Genomic DNA, 22,262 nt, shown 5'->3' with positions numbered 1-22,262 from the left:
TAAATAGTTTGTTAAGATTGTACAAGTAAATCCATTTTGAATGATTCTTCCTTAAAATATTGAGTATTTTTTAATTAATTAAAAAACATGATTCTAAGTGAAACCGAACGGATTGAAATTCTTATGATGATCGGATATGGTGATAGAATTCGAACTCATGAAGAAGTTTGTGTTTTGTTTAATGAAATTCATCCCAATCGTCCACCAATAAATCGATCCACGGTTAACCGAACTGAAGCAAAGTTTCGAAATCATGGTCATGTTAAAGATATGCCCAGATCTGGCCGACCGACTGTAGATGAAGAAGTGCAATTACAAGCCCTTTTGACCATTCATGAAAACCCGCAATCCAGTCTGAGAGTCGTAGCAGATAATTTAGGAATGAGTGAAAGTACATTGAGTAGACTTCTTCACAGAAACAAGTATCATCCCTACAAAGTCCACTTAGTACAAGAATTATGTGACGATGATTTCGACAGACGCACAGAATTTTGAGAAATGATGATGGAAGAATGTCAGGCAGATCCGGGTTTTGTGAAACGCATAATTTTCTCCGACGATGCTTCTTTTTATTTGAACGGCACCGTCAATAAACAGAATTGTCGGTACTGGTCAGATCGCAATCCACATTGGATGATGGAAGCATACACTCAGCATCCCCAAAAGGTCAATGTTTTTGCCGGAATAGTTGGTAATCGAATTTTGGGACCGTATTTCTTTGAAGGAAATTTAGATGGTGCAAGATATTTGGAATTTCTTCAGTTCTATTTAGTTCCTTCCTTGAGTGTTCTATTTCCAAATGAAGAAGATCCATATTTGCCCAATGAAACCATTTGTTTTCAGCAAGATGGTGCACCACCGCACTATGCCAGCGCTGTTCGCCGCTATTTAGATGACGTGTTTCCTCATCGGTGGATTGGCAGAAGAGGACCTAAGGAATGGCCCGCCAAATCACCAGATTTAACACCGCTCGCCTTTTTTCTTTGGGGTTATGTAAAAGGCAAAATATACGTCAATAAACCAAACGGTATTAACGATCTGAAGGAACAAATTCGGCAAGAAGTTCGAGCGATCCCGCCTGAAGTCATTGGGAATGTACAGCAAGAATTTACTTCCCATCTGGCCCATTGTTTGGCAGTAAATGGTCAACAATTTGAACATTTAATTTAGGTGTTTCTGGTGATTTGATTCAATTTTTAGTACGTTTATTTATTTGTAAATAAATTTAGTATTTGTAAATAATTTGGGTATTGTTGTCCTCCCTGTAACAATTAGAAACAACTTGTGGTATATTTTTGGAATCAGCTCAGTTAGGGCAATCCGAAAATTGGAAAAAAGTGAGGTTCCATTTAAAAAAAATTGTGATGACTTCATTACTCGAACATAGGTCACCCTGTATATTAAATTATTATTTGAAAAAATAGTAAATTAAATTCAAAAATCGACCTGTTTCTGGAATTTTTAATAATTTCTTTTGTTTACCTAATAATGAATTTGTGCACGACTTTAGGAGGACACATACTTATGTCGCCTTATTCTCATATTTTAAAAAGGAATATAAATCTTTGGTCATTTGACTAGTCCACTACAATTCATTTTTCGTTCCCGATTGCGACTTTACTCCCACATAGCACATAGTATAGTTAGTTGCTCAGTGTGCTGTGTGTTGCTCGAAGCTCAACGCGAATGTACTGCAAAATTAAGGTTATGTCAACAGTTTGTCAGAAACACCACGGTTGTTGACAAAATCGCTAGTAAGTCCAATTTTATATTCTTATATTCCAACTCCAATTAATTAAATACATCGTACTGTGACTTATTTGATGTAGTTAAGTGAAAAAGTAAATTAACTTCTACAATGGGAGACTTCTTTTACGACGACGACGAAGACTACGGCGACTACGGCCTTGAATACTCCGAAGAGAGCACTTCGGAGCCAGACGTCGACCTAGAAAATCAATACTACCTCGCCAAAACGCTGAAAGAAGAAAACTTGGAGAATTCCATCGCGGCCTTTCAGAAAGTTTTGGATCTACAGGGCGAGCCAAAAGGAGAGTGGGGCTTCAAAGCTCTCAAACAACTAGTGAAGATTAATTTCCAATTGAAAAACTACAAGGAGACTATGTTGAAATACAAGGAACTTCTCGGATACATCAACAACGCGGTGACTAAAAATCACGGCGAGAAGTCGATAAATTCGATCTTAGATTATACATCGACGTCTAAAGACATAGCGATGTTACAGAATTTCTATGAAACTACGCTAGAGGCCCTGAAAAACGCCAAAAATGATAGGTTGTGGTTCAAAACGAACACAAAACTGGGTAAAGTCTATTTGGAACGCGGGGAATTTTCGAAATTAGCGAATATTATTCGACAGCTGAAACAAACGTGCAACCCAAATTGCCATGAGATAGACCCACACAAAGGTAAGTTCTTTTTAGACGTGTATTACACAGACTGTTCTTGAATAATGTACGAAAATAACTGGGACAATATTTAATCATTTTGAAGAAATTTAAATTCCGAAATGAAAATTTATGTATACCTACCTATCTTTCTGAGGGCAATAAACCAACTTAAGTTTAAAACTTATCTTATTTTTAGATTTTCAATAACACGCGTTCACGTCGTAAAAGTTAACTAAAGCTATAAAGTTACATTTAATCTCGAAAGATGGCGTTGATGTACTGTGAGTGCGATCTGAAAGCGGAAACCTCCGATCAATGCTATAAAGTCGTGTTCAAGTTGCCTAGAATAAATAAAAGGCGTTTTCGTTCATTTCATAATTAAGAATCTTGATTCAAAAACTTTTCAGTTGCCAAATTAAAAAGTTATGGGTATGTTCACTTATCTGAATGTATTGTAAACATTTGATTTATTAAAATCTTTTAAATATAAGGAATTAAATATATCAGAAACTGTTTCCCTTAAAATAACTCCATCTAGCGACTGGTGAACGTTTCAACCTCATTTTGAACATTTATTTGGGAACTACATATATTCGTGACGGTATCATATTTTTTTGGGCAAATAGTGGAGACATTTGAAAACATTCTTGGCGATAAGACTGTAGGTACACATTGTTAGCGAAATATTTTGTTTTAAATTAGTTATTTCTAATATTTTAAAAACCCATAATGACAGTTCCACAAAATTTGATACAGCAACTATTTTGTAGATAGAAAAATATGCCAATAGCTTTGCAATAAAATTGTCAGTGTCGTAGATACGGGGGGGTCAGCCTATTTAATTAATGTGTTAACACAAAGAAATAACTAATTGTAGGCAACAATAAACATAAAAAATATGTACTTCCAAAGCTTACAATTGTTATAGTAAGACTAAAACTTTGAAGATTATGTATAACGAAACAAACAAGACGACTTTATTTGCAATTTGATGGCGGACTACATTTTTACCAAACATTATAATAATTACGCGCTTTCGTGTAATTTACTCAAGCTTGTACACCAAATTACTCCCGCGGTTTCCTCCTCGGTATATGCGAAGAGTAACTTAAATTAGCAAATGTATCTGACAATAAGACCCAGTCGCATTTGAAATTTCCAGGCACCCAGCTGCTGGAGATCTACGCGTTGGAGATACAGATGTACACCGAGCAAAAGAACCACAAGCAACTCAAGGACCTGTACGAGCGCAGCCTGAGGGTGCGTTCCGCGATACCCCACCCCCTGATAATGAGCGTGATCAGAGAGTGCGGCGGAAAAATGCACCTACGCTCCGGGGACTACGAGAAGGCGTACACGGACTTCTTCGAGGCCTTCAAGAACTACGACGAGGCCGGGAACCCTAGGAGGATCAACTGCCTCAAGTACCTCATTCTGACGAGCATGCTATTGAAGTCGGCCATAAATCCGTTCGACTCCCAGGAGGCGAAGCCGTACAAGAACGATTCCGAGATAAAGGCGATGACGGACCTGATATCCGCCTTTCAGAATAACGACATGCAGGGATTCGAGAAGATATTTCAGGTAATTAGGAGGGATGTGTGCGATCAAGATGACCTCTCGATTGTACACTCGAAGCGTTGAGATGCGCAGGCATGTCTCCTTCGGGAAAAATCGCGGTCTTGTGTTAAGGCGAGTCGCTATGTGCGATATGCCGGGTGAAGTCTATACCAGAATTGTAAGAAACAATAAAAAAATAATAAATTAGAAAAACTGTATAAAATACTATGGGATTTAGTTAAAATTACGGGCAACACGAACATAAAAAAATGGCAGATGCAGATACAAATTACAAAAAAGTCTTCATCGATTTTACTTTTACTTTGTAGTGAGAAAGCATTTACTATCTCTGTAGGTAGGTGTTCCATGGGTAAAAAACACGATCGGGAATAAAATACTGTCTACAAGTTATAAGTACATAGGTTTTCTCTGGGGAGCTTAAAATTATGCCCACGTAAACGGGAAATAGGAAATTAGAAAATATTGAAGACAAATCATGGAAAGTCACAAATTCATTTTGTCCGCGAACTTTACATGCGCAACGGCAATATTGCCAGACCAGCACTGGAGCTCATTCTATGTCTGAATCTACTGCCCAACTATTACGATCCGTCTTTGTCACTCCTGGTGTGGACTCTCTTGATCTACTCATCTCACGGATATGAGTTTGGTTAAGCTGTATATTATAATTAAGTCACCACATTTTAATATGTTCCACGCTGTGGAAATATAAATTTGGAAGTAACCTAGTTTTACCACATCGTACTCACTCAATTTGATGTTTGACGCAAGAATTGGACACCAACACCAAAGCCGTAAGTTTGACAGCCTTACTTTTAACAGACGATAAATAAATTCAAAATTCGATAAAATTCATATCGAACAATGTGACAACAGCGCGGCGGTTAACACGAGGTACTAAGCAGTCCAACAACCAGCAATACACAAATCAGTTGGTATCTGGAATTTGACCGTGACGGAGTGTTTTTTGCGTACCACTATTTTCTTGAGGTGTGTTTCCTTGCTTTTTAAAATGTTTAACATACGTGATAATTTTCCAGCGATTGCGCGAAAATTGGATTCGAAGGTGTCGTGCGTGCATCGAAAATGGTGGTGGACATTTTGAGCATATGTTGCAGTTTGTTTTGATTTGATTAAAAGTTAAGTTCCTGTTTTAAGAAATTCATAATTACTAAAATTCGAGCTAAAACTCTTCGTACTACAAAATCGCGCGATACATTTTATTTTATTTATTTAAAAATTGGAAAACAGTTGTCTTGTTTACTAAATGTTTCACAATAATAGTTGTTTACATTTTTGTTATTCCGTAGGACAAGTCTGCCGCGTGCACACGTGATGTGCATCAGCAGATTAAGCGCTGTTGTCACGTTGTGATGAAATTCCCCAATATTAATACTCACTGTATTTTGAGAACTGTTAATGTTACGCCCCTGTAATATACAACTTTTTTGTTCATTTATGATTACTCTATCTCGTGCTGAAGTAATGGTAGTCAAACTTCTTACACTCTGTATATTATTGATAAAATAAGCAGTTTTAAAGTTACAAAGGCCAAAATGGAGTTATACTACATTTGCTAGAGCTGCTACGCATCATCCTATCAATACACCATTCTTGAATAAGGTCTAAGGTTAAAGTAGCGCAAAGCGCATCTTAATGCAGTGAATTCAGATCTTGTTTAGTATCATATGCGTATTGAGAATATTTGCACGTCAAATTAGTCAGATCGGATAAGTAAATCTTAAATAATAGTGGGCCCAGTACAGATCCTTAAGGAACACCTCTCACAACTATTTTGACACGAAACTTTCTGATACAAAGTTCACTGAAGCAATATCCCACAATGATCCAATTTTGCAAGCAACTTTCTAAAAGGAACTTTATGAAAAGCAGTGCTAAAATCAAGACACGAATTAGACATCAACTGGCTCACAATGAGAGTGATCAAATGCTTTAGTCCAATCATTGAGACGATGAAGAAAATTGGCGGTAGTGGATCTACCCGAAAAAAGATTACGACGATTAGTGTGAATATGAATGGATTTCCATCTATTAAAATTACTTTCTATTGTCAAAAATATCATTTCAGTAGAATATAATCTACGAATCGATGACAGCATCAAATCTGCGTCAGTGTCACCATCTGTAGCAATAAAACTACTCCTTTCCAAAGACGTCAAAAAGGGTAAATTTTTAGATAAAAGTTTACCATATCACCGGGCACACTTACACTTGAATGACAGTCACTGAAAATAAAACACTTTTCAAAATTTATATTCAGCAACTTTCAAGAAAATCGTATTGCTCAAGATATATCTACCACCCTGTATATGTAGGGATTGCTGAAATTTATAAGAATAAATGCTGCATTTTTATGAATGAGCTTAAAAACATCTATATCCTTTTCTGGACAAATATATCGTCAAGAAAATGGTTCAGAATTCGTAAACCACCAAATCACTTTATTGATAATTTTCTTGTGATTTTCTTATCAAAGTGAAATAAATAAATGATTTCATTATTCTGCAAGATAAATCAAGAGGCATTCTATATTTTTATGCAATACCACAGACTGTATTTTTTAATGAAATTTGCTGCAAACGATTTTGAACACCGTATACCAAGCTTTTTCTTTTCCATCGCGAGATGCACAAACGGAACGCAGACTGTAGTTTTATTTCTGATAGTCTAAATTTAACTGCAGTGTAACAACCTGTTACAAAGTAGAGTTTGTATGCCTGCTGCTAGAGATTGCGAATTTCAATAATCTTTGCAGATTAATGTACAAAAACGTTAATAATATAGAAGACAGATTTTTTCTTTTGCAAGGTAGTTCATGAAGAATGAGGTAAATGTGACACCTCAATTAAAAAAATATATGTTCAGGTGAGATAGTAAAGAGTTAAAATATTATGATTACAAGCCCAACCATTATCAGGTCTGCTACCTGTATTAATAAACCATATTGAATATATGACATCATAGGAATTTCTTCAAATAAGCATAAAATAGCAATTACCATAATGATATTCGCAAAACCTATAAATACGCACGCTTGGAGTATTTAGCGTAAATAGATCTAGAGTTGCGGATATGCGAAGTGTTTTATCAACAAATCATTTAATCAGTTATTTTGCTATTTATGTGCACTTCAAAATTATGTGTAGAAGACCTTGAAGAATCATTACCAACTTAATTTTGCCTCATAAGTCAAATTTTCTTTTCTAAAGTCGTTTCATCCAATTACCACAGTAATACGAAACATTTTTTGAACCACTGACTCTTAAATAATAAACACATATTGACGGATAAGCAGAACCTAAAACTGCTCTAGCAATTCTTCTATTTGTTACAAAAAAAGCGCTATAAAAATGCCTGCGGCGCACTATCTACAGTCGCTACTATTCACTCTTTTTATGTAGCATGTAACTCTGGAACGATTACAGAGGTTCCCAACATTTTTCACAATTTTGATTTATTATTAGTGAATTCGAGTATGTTTTAAGAGTATTCGTACAACCTTATAAGAATGCAACAAAATATACAGTTTGAAATAAAACTTCACTTTAGGAAAATAAGGAGTCCCTGATGGCGGACCCGTTCATCCACGAGCACATCGCCGAACTGCTCAAACACGTTAGAACCAAAGTCCTGTTGATCCTTGTCAAACCGTACAAAAACGTCAAGTTATCCTTTATTAGTGGCGAATTGGGTATAAACGAGGACGAGGTGGAATCCTTGCTTGTGTCCTGCATCCTGGACGAATGTATCGAAGGCAGGATCGATCAGGTCAACAAGATTTTGATCAAGAGGCCAAAGGCTCAGGACGAGAAGTATCTGGCTTTGGAAAAACTGGCTAGTCAGATTAAGAAGTTGAGTTTTGCCATAGGAGTTTAATGTTTTTTATTTTGTTGAGTTGAATTTAAGTAATGATAATTTTTTATTTTTTTTTTTTTTTTGATTTAATAAAGTTTGTGATTCAGTTGTCTTATATTGCTTTTTATTTCTAATAAAACTTGTTTTTTCCTGATCAGAGTGTGTCCCTAGCAATAGGATATAATTTGATGGGATTGAACTGAATGCCTTGATGAAATGTTGCTCTTTTGCAAAGTGTCAAAGTCAAATGTCAAAAAAAAAAATCAGAATCAGCCATTTTGGTGTTGCATGTATTGCGATTTTCAAAAACTATGAGATAGAGAAACAGTAAAACGGGAAAAGTTTTAGAAAAATACTAGGAAGTATAACTATTTCTACAAAACAGACATCAACTTTTTTTTTTGACAGTAGACGTTAAGGCTGCTGTACAACGTCATACTTTTCATTAAGGCTAATACACAGTTACGTCGTTCAAATAGCTATAGCCGATTGGCAAGCTGGCAAGCACCATTAAATTAGTAACAAGATGGTATAACATACCAAAATCCCATCTGGTATATGTTTTCAGCGTGAGAATTTAAAAAATAATAATATAAATTGCGGGATTATTGTGCACTCTACTCGTCAATTTGTGTAAAATATCATCATGGTAAATCTTGAAGCAAAAAAAATACCGTTTTCGACATAAAAGCCAAGTAAATATAATTGTTTGGAAGATTCCTCAAACTTCTAATTAGCTTCTAGCTATTTTTTCAATTTTCATCCTAAATACAGTTAAATCCTGAGAATATTGGTGCAATAGGGTGTACTTAATTTGTGCATAGTTCTACAAGTAGCAATAGTGTTGTCTTTTATTGGTTTATTGCATTTAGAATAACAATGTTTAAAAAGATTCCCAATATCTATTTTTTACATTTTGCATATCTGTGAGAATTATAAATTCTGGCCTCTGAAAAAAAAATCTGTAGACCGAAGGTCATCAAACCATGGCATTATTAAAAATTTTCAAAACACTATTCCAGTGTCGCACAGAAGCGAGGTCGTAAATATGCAAAACACCACGGCAAATTAATTAATTTATTATATATTTGCCACTTTTGTCCCAAAACATGTAAATCCACCTCATTCAACGATGATTATGAACAGCACCGTTATAATTTCAAACGATTCTTCAACAGGAACTGTATATATCCAAATAATGAAAATAGTAGAAATAAAAAGCATTTATCCGAATGGAGAATGATCCCTGCTTCCAGTACCGAAACCCATCCATTAGTATGCAAAGCACCACGGAGAAAGAATTAAATTACCTACATATTTACCAGTTATTATGACCGGCGAACCTGTTTGCTTAAAATCCGGAACTACTCAATTCAAAAAGCGCCAATGTAACGTATATTTTCGAAGCGAATCCACAGTGTTACTTACCCCGAAAGGTAATCCTCGACGGCAGGCCTTCGATCCCAATACAGAACTATGTAAATCCGCACGTACCGCACTGAAATGTCACCGGGTCCATTGTTTTTCCAACACACTAGATCAAATTCGGCTCGGTTGCATCGCCTACTTACATCGTTATTAATATTGTGACCTAGAGAGACGAGTCGCGATGCGAGTTTCTTTCCTAGCAGCGCGCACTAGACTCAAAAGTGGTCTTAGCAGTTCCAGCGACCACTGACTTACTGACTAAACTGGCTGCGGCACAGTCAAGTGTGCCCCGTACAGGTGGAACGGCCAACCGACTTAAAACAGCCTTTAATGTTTATGCGATTTAAGAATACGCCGGATTTGTTTATGTGGGATATAAACAATGGCTTGATTTATTCGACGGCACGGTGGGCCTTTTTGGTTAATGGGCGGCGGTGTCCTGGGACTTGTTGACAGAAAAAAATCCCGTCCGTGTAACAGCTCTGTTAAGAAAGCGTTGCTGAGAGTCTGGGTCATTAATTTCTTCTAGTTCTTTCCGAATCGAGAAAATGTTTCGATCCAGGACCAGAATACTCTGCTGAAAAAAGTAGACAGGGTGATTTTTAAGTTGGGTAAATCCTTCTACCGCCAAATAAAGCTAAGAAAAATAAATATTTTTTCCTTTACCACTTTTTCGAAATATCAATATTAACGAAAGTACAGGGGGTTAAAGTTTTGTTTAAAAATTTTTAAAATGATTTTTTTTCTACGAAACCGCTTGTGATATGTTAATGAAATTTTACAGGCGTTGATAACTCCAAAAGTCGCATATTATTCGATAAGCAGAATATTTCTAAATCTATCAGTGGCGCGCGTACCAACAGATAATTCAATATTTTTTAAGAAAAAATGGTACGCTACTGTTTTTTCGAAACATAAAAATAATTTTTGATTTCTCTGTTCAGTTCTGAAGAAGAAAGCTCTCTTGAGTTTTTTTCACACGACTCAGTTTTCAAATAAAAAAAAAGTAATAGTTTTATTCCACATTCAAAATGAAATGTAACTTTAATTCAAAATTACTTAAGTAGGTATGTTACGAAAATTTTACTAAACTTAATCTAACTGATATGCTCAAAATGAGCTCCATTTACTTCGACGCATAGTTCAGCTCGACGTAACCACTGTTCAGTCACCGCGTGAAGTAAAGAAACTGGTTTCCCTCTAATCGTAATAGCAGCCTCCTCTATGCGTCCAATCAATTCTTCCACTGTTTCCACAGGAATTTGGTACACTAAGGATTTCATGTAGCCCCAAAAAAAAAGTCACATGGAGTCAGATCTGGAGATCTCGGAGGCCACTCCACTGGAGCACCTCGACCAATCCATTTATTTCGAAAAGTATTGTCAATAACAATCGTACCTCCCTACTGAAGTGGGGGGGTGCCCCGTCTTGCAGAAGCCACATGTTTTGCCTAACGTTCAATGGCAGTTCCTCCAAGAGAACTGGCAGATCATTTTGCAAGAAGTTTACATAATTTTCGCCCGTTAAACGATCCGGTAAAATATGTGGTCCAATGAGCATTCCATTCACAAGTCCTGCCCATACATTGACGGAAAATCGATGTTGAAAATTGGTTCTTCTAACAGCATGTGGATTTTCAATAGACCAAAGCTACCCTGCAAAATCTTTATATATTGTGCTATTCTAACGGATTCTTTACGATGTAGAGCTTGTTGAAGTGTGCTTTGTGAAGGAAAATGAGCGTGATCCTACAAAATCCAAAGCATACTACGTCCGTTTTTAGGAGTAAAATTCTATTTCATTTTGAGAAAAAATATGTTTACGCCACTGGACTCACGACCCCCCAAAACGGGCCAATACCAAATTTTTTGAAAAAATTTTAAATAACGATTTTGTAGTCAAATAAAAAATTCACATGTTTACTTTTTTTTCACTAATTTATTGTTGATATCAAGTTTTCCATGCACCAAAACAATAACAAAAAAATGAAATTAATTAAACTAGTAATGTGGTATTATTGGGGCATTCCGCGCCAAATCGACCACTTTTAATCCTGATCCCTTTCGATTTGGCTGAAACTTTTTTATTGTTTTCTACCCCATTAAAAACCTCTGAGAATTTTTTCAAATTTTTTCACCCAACTCAAAAAAGATGAATTTTTGAAAAAAATTGTTTTTTTAATTAACCATCTTTTTCAAAAATTGAGTTATCGGCAAGTTTTTTTTCAAAATTTTTGTGTTTAAATGTAATTTTTGAAAAAAAATAGATCAAAGTTTCTAGACCTATCTTCACTATCTTCACGACAATTTCTCGATTACCTTACATTTAAATTTTTTTTTTCTTTCTTATAAAATACTTTTGACATTTTTTATAAATCCTCAAATTTTTTCAGTGGTGTTTTTCCGTTTTCAATTTTTTTTATTCATTGAAAATTTTTTTTTAAATTTAGCTTATTTCACACCATTTTGAAAATTTTTGAAAATGTATATAGAATCCCAAAATTGAAAAAAATTATTCTATGCAGCGACTGATGACAATTTCAAAGTCAAATGAGGATGGTTTCAAAATGATTTATTTGAGTTCAAATGCATTGCATGTCTTTTTTAGTCTACTGTTCGTCCAAAAATGGATGTTTTTGGATGTAGTTTTCGAAAAAATATGTAAAAAAATTATTCAAAATGATCTTCTATTTGTTTATTAACTTTTTCAAAAAAATCGAAATTTTTTTCATTACTACTTTCAATTATTTCTTTCATATATTTTTTTTCAATTTTGGGATTCTATATACATTTTCAAACATTTTCAAAATGGTATGTGAAATAAGCTAAATTTGAAAAAAAATGTTTTTCAATCAACAAAAAAAAAATAGAAAACGAAAAAACCACTGAAACAATTTGAGGATTTATAAAAAATGTTTTTTATAAAAAAAAATTTTCAGAAATCGAGAAATTTTCGTTTTTTTTTCGAAAATGAAAAAAAAAACTGAAGATAGGTCCAGATAATTTTGATCTATTTTTTTTCAAAAAGTACATTAAAAAACAAAAATATTGAAAAAAACGTCCCGATAACTCAATTTTTGAAAAAGTTATGATTATTTAAAAAAAGCAATTTTTTCAAAAATTCATCTTTTTTGAGTTGGGAGAAAAAATTTCAAAAATTTCTCAGAGGTTTTCAATGGAATAGAAAACAAAAAAGTTACAGTCAAATCGAAAACGCCTATAATAATTAATAAAAATATTAGTTTTGACAAATTTAAAAATAAAATAATGAAACTGAAAGCAACAAAAGTTAAATTCTTGTCACTTCTATCAATCCACCATTTATTTTTTGTATTTGGTATGGGGTAATTTCTGCACAGGCTTGCAAGACCAAGGGGGCAATGTTATGGAAACTCCTATCTTATTCATTTCTTAGTTCTTGATTGTTAGTTTACCATTTTTTGTAACACTTACCTTTATTTTGACGTTTGATTTGGTTTCAAAGACCGAGAAATTTATAGAATATGAAAACGGATATATAAAAAGGAACGCCTCGACATAAAGAACATTTGGTTTCAAGAAAGCAAATGTGAGAGATCGAAAGGAAATAAAAAATTTTGTTTTCGTTGACGACGTATTTAATTTTGACGTTATTAGGGTTACAATATTAATAAAATATTGAAATTTGCTAAATACCCAGGAAATACCTACGTTTCCTATTGCAGATTTTGACAAGAGCACATCTACACTTTATTATATTATCTCCTGTATATTCTGTAAATATAATTACGCATCCCTACTCTACGTCTGCTAGGTACTTAGTTAATATGTATTCAAGTACCTTGTTAGACTGAGGGTCAACAGACTTTAGGTCTTCATTACTCCATGGAAGTGTTTGCTTACATTAACATTGAATTCGAAACACCATAGCGAAATTATTGACATTTTACGTTTAAGAAAGACATCACATGCTCTTGACTGAACACTGAATATATGTAATCAAGTTCCCTAGAGTTGATTTTTACAATTAGATATTTTCCTGTACAAAATACACATATTTAACAATTTTTTACTTAATCAATTACAAAAAATTGCTATATCTGTGGCCTTTTCTACCTGTTAAAGTTAACAACTTTTAGAAAAGGTGATAAGTTTCTCGAAACAATGCCCCTAACAAACTTACCACCTAAATCAACACCAGCCACCAAAACCTCAAACCAAAACTTAAACTTAGAATTATTTACAATTAGAACCTCATTTTTGAAAACCATGCAGTTTTTGAAACTTTGAAATGAAAAAAAAACCTACTACTGAATAAATTCAGGACGAACGCTATTTTTTTCCAGTTTATTGGGCAGTTTATTGAAGCTGGTAAAATTACTAATATAAGTTAAGTATCAAAATGGCTTGGCGAATTTCCTGATCAATTTATTGGGTCAAAACCTGACAAATGTTAATCATGTTAAGCAATCTTTAAAAATTGTTTTCATTTAGTATGGAAAACAATCTGAAACTCCTTAAATTTTTATATTAATTTTTTATACCAATATACACGCATGGAAAATTTGGTGATGTCACTTGTTTAAGTCAACACTAAATATTATTTATCTCTACATTCTCTACTGATTTATGTAGGTACCTACGTATGAAGTACACAAATTCCTTTATTGTCTATAACAGTATTGGTCTGAAAGTTACTCACATTCATGTCCTTGATTCCGTTATATTCAATAAAATATATTTATCCTATTTAGATAAGTAGTAAGATAAAACACTGTGCCTTACGACACGTGTTAACAAGAAATCGAATTATTTATTCTATTGAAAATCGAAAAAATCTGTCAATAACAAATGATATGCTGTTCACACTTTCCATAATTATCACAGCGATGGATGACAGGAATGCTAAGAGATATTTTTTCTTTATTTATTGGGTATTTTTCCATCAGTAAAAAAATTTTTTTCTACCTACTGACTTACTATAATAATACGAGGAAATATTTTTGGAACCGCTGAAATCGTCGACAGCTCGACTGGCTCTGTTTTCACGTGTTTGTATAAATCGTTGTAGCTACAAAAACACTAAAAACAGGACAAAAATGCTGACGCTCGTTTTCGATACACAGCAATTCAACTTTGTTTATGTAGAGGGCGATTCCAGAAGTTCTCAATAAATTTAAGGGTCAGTTTTCCAAAATACTGTCAACAGTTTTTCTGCCTCAAAATAAGGGAAGGATTTTGCAATTCAAGTGCCATGGTACAAAAAGGATGATTTTTTTTCATCCTCATTTAAAGACATTTAAAACAAAAAAATTGTGAATGAGAGTTTACTTCTAACGACCAATTAATTATTTATATAAAATTAAATAAATAATTATTTTTTACCACTGTTTAAAAAGATACCTGGAATTTCACAAGTAGAAGATTTAGCCGAATGCTAAAAATAGAATTGATGCTTAATTCTTCAATGTTTTTCTTCTATTTTATAAACAAAAATCACAAATTGCGGTTAATAATAACCACGTTAAGTTAAATCAAAGCGTTTAACCATTAGGTATTTATTGCAATTAAAAGTTATACGCTTTAATGTACCCAAGCTGTTTTTAATGTAAGAAAATTAAAAAAAATTTGGAACGATGGGTGTAATCTGTATGGCTACAGAAATTGGACTACCATAAAATTATGTACTCATCTATATGAAGTGTAATTAAGATATTATTTAATATTCTTTAGATGCAGGTATATTATAATTAATTAAATTAATTATTAAATTATGTGAAGGTTGTCTGTACTTTTCAGACAGTTATAAAACTCGATAACAAAACTATAGGTACTTTTATGTTTCTATTTTATAAATAGAATAAAATATTTATTTCCTTCACTTTTTATTACTTTTTTTATTTGATTGGTATTTTATGGCACTCTAAAAAGGAACAAATTAATAAATAATCCCAAAATGTCAAACATAAACTCGAAAAGTTTTTGTTAATGACATTTCTAATCATTTTTTAGCGGGGGGACGTCCTATACATATGTACCTATGTGTGAGCTCACTTAACATTTACATTTTTATACATAAAAACGCAGGCAGATCTATAAATTGTAAAAAAAAAAAATATTTTATGTATATTAAATTTTTGTACGGGGCCTTTTTAAATTTATGCAACTGCAAAATCAATTTTGTTCAAATTGTTAGAGTGTGTATATAACTTAAAAAGATAAATAATTTAAACAACTAATGCCCGAAAAGAATACGCGAAATCAATAAAGACATATTCAGCTCCTCGTATTTGAAATGTAAGCAAAACAAACTGAATAGAAAGTACTCTTCTTGTATCGTTCGATAACTGTTCTTGGAAGACCTAACAATTACGTAGGACGGCATATCCTTAGTTTAATTATGAAACCTATCACATTAGCATATAATTTATTTTAATTTGATAAATATTATAATTGCAAAGTTAAATTAGAAATTGTTTAGCCATGCAACAGCATATGTCAAGGAGAAAGAGGATACTTTATTATTTAGAGGTTTAATAAAATGATAAGAAATACGACAAGTATAAAGTTGCGTCCTTCCGGCAGTATATTTTGTTGCTCAAGTGCTTTGGTCTAGTTTCAGTAGGTATAAATAAAAAATAATTAAGAGAACGTTATGTTTCTGAGGTCACAATTGAAAAGAAGTAAACAAACATTGCTGAATATTTTTTTAAAATACATCTGCATTACAAACTACACTTTTGTACGTGCTTCATTTTGTTTATTAATTCAACTTGTACTCCAGTGACCGCGTAACGAAAATTTTCCATTTTTATAAATTATGTTTATAAATATTTATAAAATATGTTTTAAAAAATAAATATCTTATTTTGAATAGCTCCTTAGTAGAAATAATGTTTATTTCATATATTACCAACAATCCAAAATTGTGTGCTTTTAACAACGTTCTAAAATAGTCAATTCAAATGTTATTACAAATTAGTGCTGCAACAAACCGTTAAAAAATTGACTAAAAGTTTATGAAAAATAATACAAATTAAAGAGTGACAACCACTTTTACACATTGCTGTATATTTGGTTGCATAACCCAGAATTTAAACAAAAATTATGAATATTTTAAAATCTTTATTTTAATCACTTTGAACCGTATTAAATTTCATTCTTTAATAAAAATTAAGATTATGGATGTGCCATAATTTAAAAGCAAGACCATGCTCAAGGGAATCCAATACACGCTCACTTTTTGAAATTTTTGTTATTGAGAAAACATACATAATTGAAATTGATTTTATTTCTTCTGTGGTTAAATACTCATTAATTCTTAGTATTTTTCTTGCATAATATTAATACGAAATTAGCCATGGATTTAATGTCAAATTATAACCGTGATTTGTGACAACAGGTGGAAATTTTTCAGAAATGAACGTTCGGAATAGAAAGAAAAAATCACATACCTAAAACAACTTATATTACACTACAAAGATCACTAAAACATCACACCAGAAATAATATACTATGGAATGAATAAATATATTAAGTTATATATTAAGTATTACGAAGTTTTTAATTTATCTCCTTTATTCTCTGTCTCTTGAGTAGAATTCTCGATTTCTTTCTTTTTGTTCCAACTACAATCACAATTAAATTTGCATTCTTTATCATCCCCTTTTATAGCAGTTTTTTCCCAGGGGTTCCAGAATTTTAATAATATGGGCTGGATATATCGATGAAATATGAAGAGAAGTAGTGGAATTATAAAGCAAGGAACACAGCCAGCCATAGTCACTAAAGATAAATGTATTTAATAATTTTTACATTTAGGCATTAGATTCTTACCTTTTGGTTATAATTTTCTGTTTCTAATGAGTAGAGACAATTAATTTGTTTGTGTCAAGTCAAATAATAATGAAATGTCAAACAATGAACATTGAACATGAACAACTTGCAAAAATAGAATACACTTATTTTGTTCAATAACAGGGAGTATCTTAGAATTAGAACTGTTCCCATCCTACTCTATTGTTAATTGATTGGCTTCTGTAGATATCGTTTCTAACACGAACCAATAAAAATGCTGATAAAAGCATTCGTAGTTTTAGCCTATTAGGGAAGAAAGAATACACTTTTCTTATCTACTCTACTAATTGATTTGTGAATTCTAGAGGTGATCACTGTATTTTCAGATAAAAAAGACTAGCAGTGGTTCTTCACGCTTCTCAGTTCCCACTGTCTCACTCTTAACTCAAACCCTTGAAAGCATCAACTGAGGTTAGCAATTTTTAAATACCTTCAAATGAGTTCAATGAAAAAGTTATCGTTTGGAAAACTCAAAGCATAGCAATTTTGTAATGTTTATAGTGCAAGTAGTTGTCGGCGTTTGATACAATTAATTCCACGGAAAATATAATGCCTCCTAAGTTAAAATTTGCAGAAGGTAAAACAGTACTAATAAAACTTATTTAGATAGTAAACAATTAATTTTTCAGGGGAAAAAGTGCTGTGTTTTCATGGACCCCTTATTTATGAAGCCAAATGTTTAAAGTCGACAATAACCAAAGAAAAACAAGTTAAATATTTTATTCATTACGCTGGATGGAATAAAAAGTAAGTTTTACTCGTACGTCTATATTACATGATATCCAGTGTTAAATTGCACTGCTCATCATTTTAGTTGGGACGAATGGGTCCCGGAAAGCAGGGTATTGAAATACAATGAGGCTAACGTCGCTAGACAGAAAGAAGTTCAAAAAGCTCACTCGGCACAACCCAGTAAGTCTAAAAAGAACACGAAAAAAACCAGCAGCACAAAAGCTGATTCCGTTAAAGATGGTGATTCCAGGGCTAGCACTCCCGTTGCTGAAATGGGCAAAGGTAATACTAATGTTTCATTTCCAAGTTAAGATTATTTATTTATGTAAATTATTGTATTTAGGGACAAAGAAAAAAGAGGTTAGCACCCCGTCAAGCGGTCAGGATTCCAGTTCTGACGTGCCAAGAAAAAAAAGAGGTAGAGTCGATCCGTCGGTTGAAGCAGAAGAACAGTTTCTAAGTAAAGTGGAAATCAAAGTAAAAATACCAGACGAGCTTAAGCCTTGGTTAGTGGACGACTGGGATGTGATCACGAGGCAGAGAAAGCTGTTGAATTTACCAGCCAAAGTAACAGTAGACCAAATTTTGGATAACTATCTGACGTACAAAAAATCGATCAAATCGAACAACTCCAGCAAAGAGTCGGCCACCATAGAGATAGTAAAAGGTAATATACATTTCACATCAACGTTAACTTTCGCTAAAAATTTCAAAATAGCTTTTTCCGCATACTAGCCATATATGACTTTGACGATCTTGATACAGAAAGTCGTGAAATTACGTATTGTATTACAAACACCATCATGTAAACCGATAAACTGAAAACTAAATTAAATGTAATAAAACGACCTATCAGCCATTCTCATTTGAACAAATTAACATCAATTGTTTATTTTTAGTGTTGTCATATCTCATCAGATGTATTGACATTATGTGGTTCACCTAAGCAAGATCGATGTTAGAACCTTATACATATATCAATCTTTTAATTTTTACAATAAACTGTATCTCAATTAACAATATAAATAATAGTGTGAATCAAAAAAACAAATAGTTCGAGTAAATTGAAATTTCAATAAAATTTTCTGTAATTACATTGTAGTTAAGAGGCAAATATATAATTTAGAAAAAAGAATATCAAAATTCGATCAACCATTCGTGAGAAAATCAACTATGAAATTGGGGCCCATTTTTAATGGTACGTTCATTATTTTAATGCGAATTGTATTAATTATAAATTTTAACGTCTAAACAAGCATGTACATACGCTACCAAAGAATAATATTTATTTTAATTACATGCACAATTATTATTAAATAGTGGTTGTAATTGTTTATAATATAAACGATTTGTTTAATCAATGAAATTATTTAACAGTGTGGGATATGTTTGTTTTATTTAAATTATTATGACCATCAGAGCTTTATTGGACGTTATCTAACTTTAGGGATAAAATTGTTTGCTTATCGGATTTATTGTTCCATTAAAAGTGAGTAATTTAAATAATTTGTAGTCTGTATTATTGGTAACAGAAAATTATTGATTTGATCACATAGGGAATAAATATACAGTACTATAAGACATATAGGCCAACCGATAGAGATTTTTTGGCACACTTAAATCCCCAGCAAAGTCGTGAACAATTTTTTTTACACAATAAAAACTGCAAAAAAATTACATATTTTTGTTTTTTTTTTTATATCGCAAAATAATTATGGAATCGACTTTCTCTCAATAGGTCTTTTGTAGAGAATAAAAAAACCTATAAAATTTTATAGTCAATTATTTTCGAATAATTGTCATTTTCTTTTTCCCTGATGATGGCGTAATAGTCGAAACTAGTAGGAAAGAAAAATAAATGTTGATACCAAATTAAAAATAATTCCATTCGGTATCGCAATGGATTTTCCTGAACTTTCCAAAACTGCCAGAACTAGCCCACCCTGTTGTACTCATTCACAATTAGCAAAATTGCATCGTAACACGTCAAATTTTCCAGGTATCAAAGAGTATTTTAATGTGATGCTGGGCACGCAGCTGCTGTACAAATTCGAGAGACCCCAGTACGCCGAGATCCTCCAGACCTACCAGGACAAGCCCATGTCCGAGATCTACGGCGCCATCCACTTACTACGCTTATTCGTCAAACTAGGTGCCATGCTCGCTTATACCCCGCTCGACGAGCGCAGCATCCAGCTGTTGCTGCAGAACATCCAGGACTTCCTGAAGTACCTCATCAAGAACAGCGCACAGCTGTTCAACTTGCAGGACTACGGCAACGCCCCGCCGGAGTACCACAGGAAAGCCCTGTGATACAAGGAGGACCTAGACTGGGACAGCTGCGATTGAGGCAGCCATCGTCGCCATTTTTTTTAAGGTTTTCATTTTTTTGTGTGAGTTTGTGTTGTTCAGTGAGGGTTTCGAGTTTGCCTAACGTTTATGTTTTGTCGTAGGGAATAATTGACGTTACTGATTCTCTCATTTATATATTTCTAGATGGATAAACAGTCGGTATAGGGATGTAAGTACCAGATACCAATCCCCTAAAAAAAATCCCAAGTCACCCTTGTTTATAGTATAAATAGAGGTGACAGGAATTTTTTTGTTGTTGCTGTCTTGACGTTCACTTTACATATTCCAACGAAGTAAACAGTGATCAAGCACGTAACTGCAAAACTATTGGTCAAAATTAATTATGTCACTCGAAATCATGGAAATTTTAAGATGCAAGTCGTGGGAGAAAAAGTTGCAGTCAGACCGAAAATTTAATTATATTCGCTTTTTTAATATAGGACTGTACTTAAAAGTTTTTTCAACAACACTCTTGATGATTGCTAAAAGATACCTAAAACAAATGAGCAAACACTTTAAAATTATTTATTTTAAAATACCTGCTTATATTTAAAAAATGAAGTCATGTTGAATCAAAAACGAAACGTCACACAAAAACTGTTATGTATTGGGGGTTTTAAAAATTTGATAAAGCCTCTTGTTTTAGTTCTTTCTGCGTATCTAAAAAGAATTTAAAAATTATTACTAGTATTTGCACCAGTCCTTCGATGGTCATTGCATTCGCTAATCAAGGTCAACGAAAATCACTTTCTTCAATGTCGACAACGGAGTGAAATAGCTGGTCTATATAAACTCTAGTAACTGCGGTTACAAAATGATCGGGTTGTTTAGGTGTCGTCCACTGAAACGATACATCGGTAATTTAAGTTTTACCTAAATTAATGCAATAAATGATAACAATCATGACGATCCTTTCAATGTTGAATATTTTAGACGATTCGAATATTATCAAGTAAAATTTTGTTTCTGACGCTAGAATTTTCGAAAAATCAAAAATAAGCGTTACTCGAAAACCCTCGCCTTCTGATTTATGTGCATTATCCGCATTTAGATTAGGTACATTTTATAGTTGAGGACATATTTTTAAAGCATCGTTAAAAAGTAATTGTATTAATATTTTCAGTTCGCGCTAGAGGTATGTAATATGACTGTATGATGTAAATATATTAACCCCTAATCTTAAAGACATTACTTAAAATTGATACCTGTACGTATTAGCGATTTTTGGACTGTTTCACTTTATTTATAAGGATTATTTTCGGCGTAAAGATCAAAGATCTAGATTTAAGCTTGATTTAATTGTCTTAATAAAGATATTGTTTTTTACAAGGCAGCGTTACTGAAAATTTCAAGTTAAAGGTGCACATGGCGGAGTTTATACGATCCGTAACAATTACATGGGGCCGTTTCCTTTTTGTACCGTGATTAATAACGTCTCCTTCTTTAATTACGCGATAAATTGATGTTTTTCGATATCGTAGTTAATTCGCTAATCCGTTTCCTAATTTCTTTATCCCATTGTTCACTATTTTCTCATTTCAAACATTCATATATATTTAAAATAATAATAATTGACTGTCAGCTCTTTCCAAATCCGTAATAAAAAATAGGGGTTTTCATTTAAAAAAACTTAACTTGACCTTCAAGTGACATTGAAGGTCAAAGTCAAGATCGAATCCAAGCCAGGGAAAAATCCTTACACTTTTGTCTGAAACATTTTTTCCCAAAACAGTTTTTCTGTCGTACGGGGACTTTTGGATAATCCTGTAAACAAGGTTTGATGAAAAAGTATTGGGAATTCTCAAGTTTCGTGTATTGTGATTTGACTATCGAGTTGATTCTTTTTTTCTGTGCATTGGTAGCACTATCAGTGACGTACCTCAATTTTTACGCAGCTATCAAGCTTAGATCGTGTTTAGCGAGCAAATGAGTTCGACTTACCTCATTGTTTTTTGGCGATTTGGGGATGTGATAAAAATTGAGAAAATTACAATTCCCGTTACTTTTTCCAGATATTTTGCTTAGAAATTGGTTAATTAATTGGATA

At 33.1% G+C, this 22,262-nt stretch overlaps 3 protein-coding genes across 4 annotated transcripts in view; 2 read left to right on the top strand and 1 right to left on the bottom strand.

The window, feature by feature from the left end:
• Positions 1–9,526, bottom strand: part of LOC108915161 (leucine zipper putative tumor suppressor 2 homolog) — a 143,831-nt gene extending 134,305 nt beyond the window's left edge. Inside the window, exon 1 of the mRNA XM_018721160.1 lies at positions 9,297–9,526. The gene's annotated coding sequence lies outside the window, so the exon portion shown is untranslated. The remainder of the gene's footprint in view (positions 1–9,296) is intronic.
• LOC108915255 (COP9 signalosome complex subunit 2-like) lies at positions 1,671–7,983 on the top strand. Of its 2 annotated transcripts, XM_018721344.1 has the most exons (4): positions 1,682–1,754; positions 1,830–2,429; positions 3,574–3,995; positions 7,563–7,983. In XM_018721344.1, the coding sequence occupies exons 2-4, from the start codon at positions 1,859–1,861 to the stop codon at positions 7,887–7,889; spliced, it is 1,320 nt and encodes a 439-aa protein (XP_018576860.1). In that variant the 5' UTR covers positions 1,682–1,754; positions 1,830–1,858; the 3' UTR covers positions 7,890–7,983. The 2 variants fall into 2 exon arrangements, with proteins under 2 accessions (XP_018576783.1, XP_018576860.1); XM_018721267.1 differs by having other exon boundaries at positions 1,671–2,429.
• Positions 9,527–17,516: 7,990 nt separating the features above from the next.
• LOC108905509 (mortality factor 4-like protein 1) lies at positions 17,517–21,544 on the top strand. Its single transcript, XM_018708432.1, has 5 exons — positions 17,517–17,708; positions 17,761–17,878; positions 17,946–18,145; positions 18,207–18,530; positions 19,863–21,544. The coding sequence occupies exons 1-5, from the start codon at positions 17,681–17,683 to the stop codon at positions 20,174–20,176; spliced, it is 984 nt and encodes a 327-aa protein (XP_018563948.1). The 5' UTR covers positions 17,517–17,680; the 3' UTR covers positions 20,177–21,544.
• The last annotated feature ends 718 nt before the right edge of the window (positions 21,545–22,262 follow it).

This window comes from Anoplophora glabripennis, unplaced genomic scaffold, assembly GCF_000390285.2.
Source record: "Anoplophora glabripennis isolate ALB-LARVAE unplaced genomic scaffold, Agla_2.0 scaffold1, whole genome shotgun sequence".
NCBI lineage: Eukaryota > Metazoa > Arthropoda > Insecta > Coleoptera > Cerambycidae > Anoplophora > Anoplophora glabripennis.
This window is presented reverse-complemented; position numbering and strand designations above follow the sequence as displayed.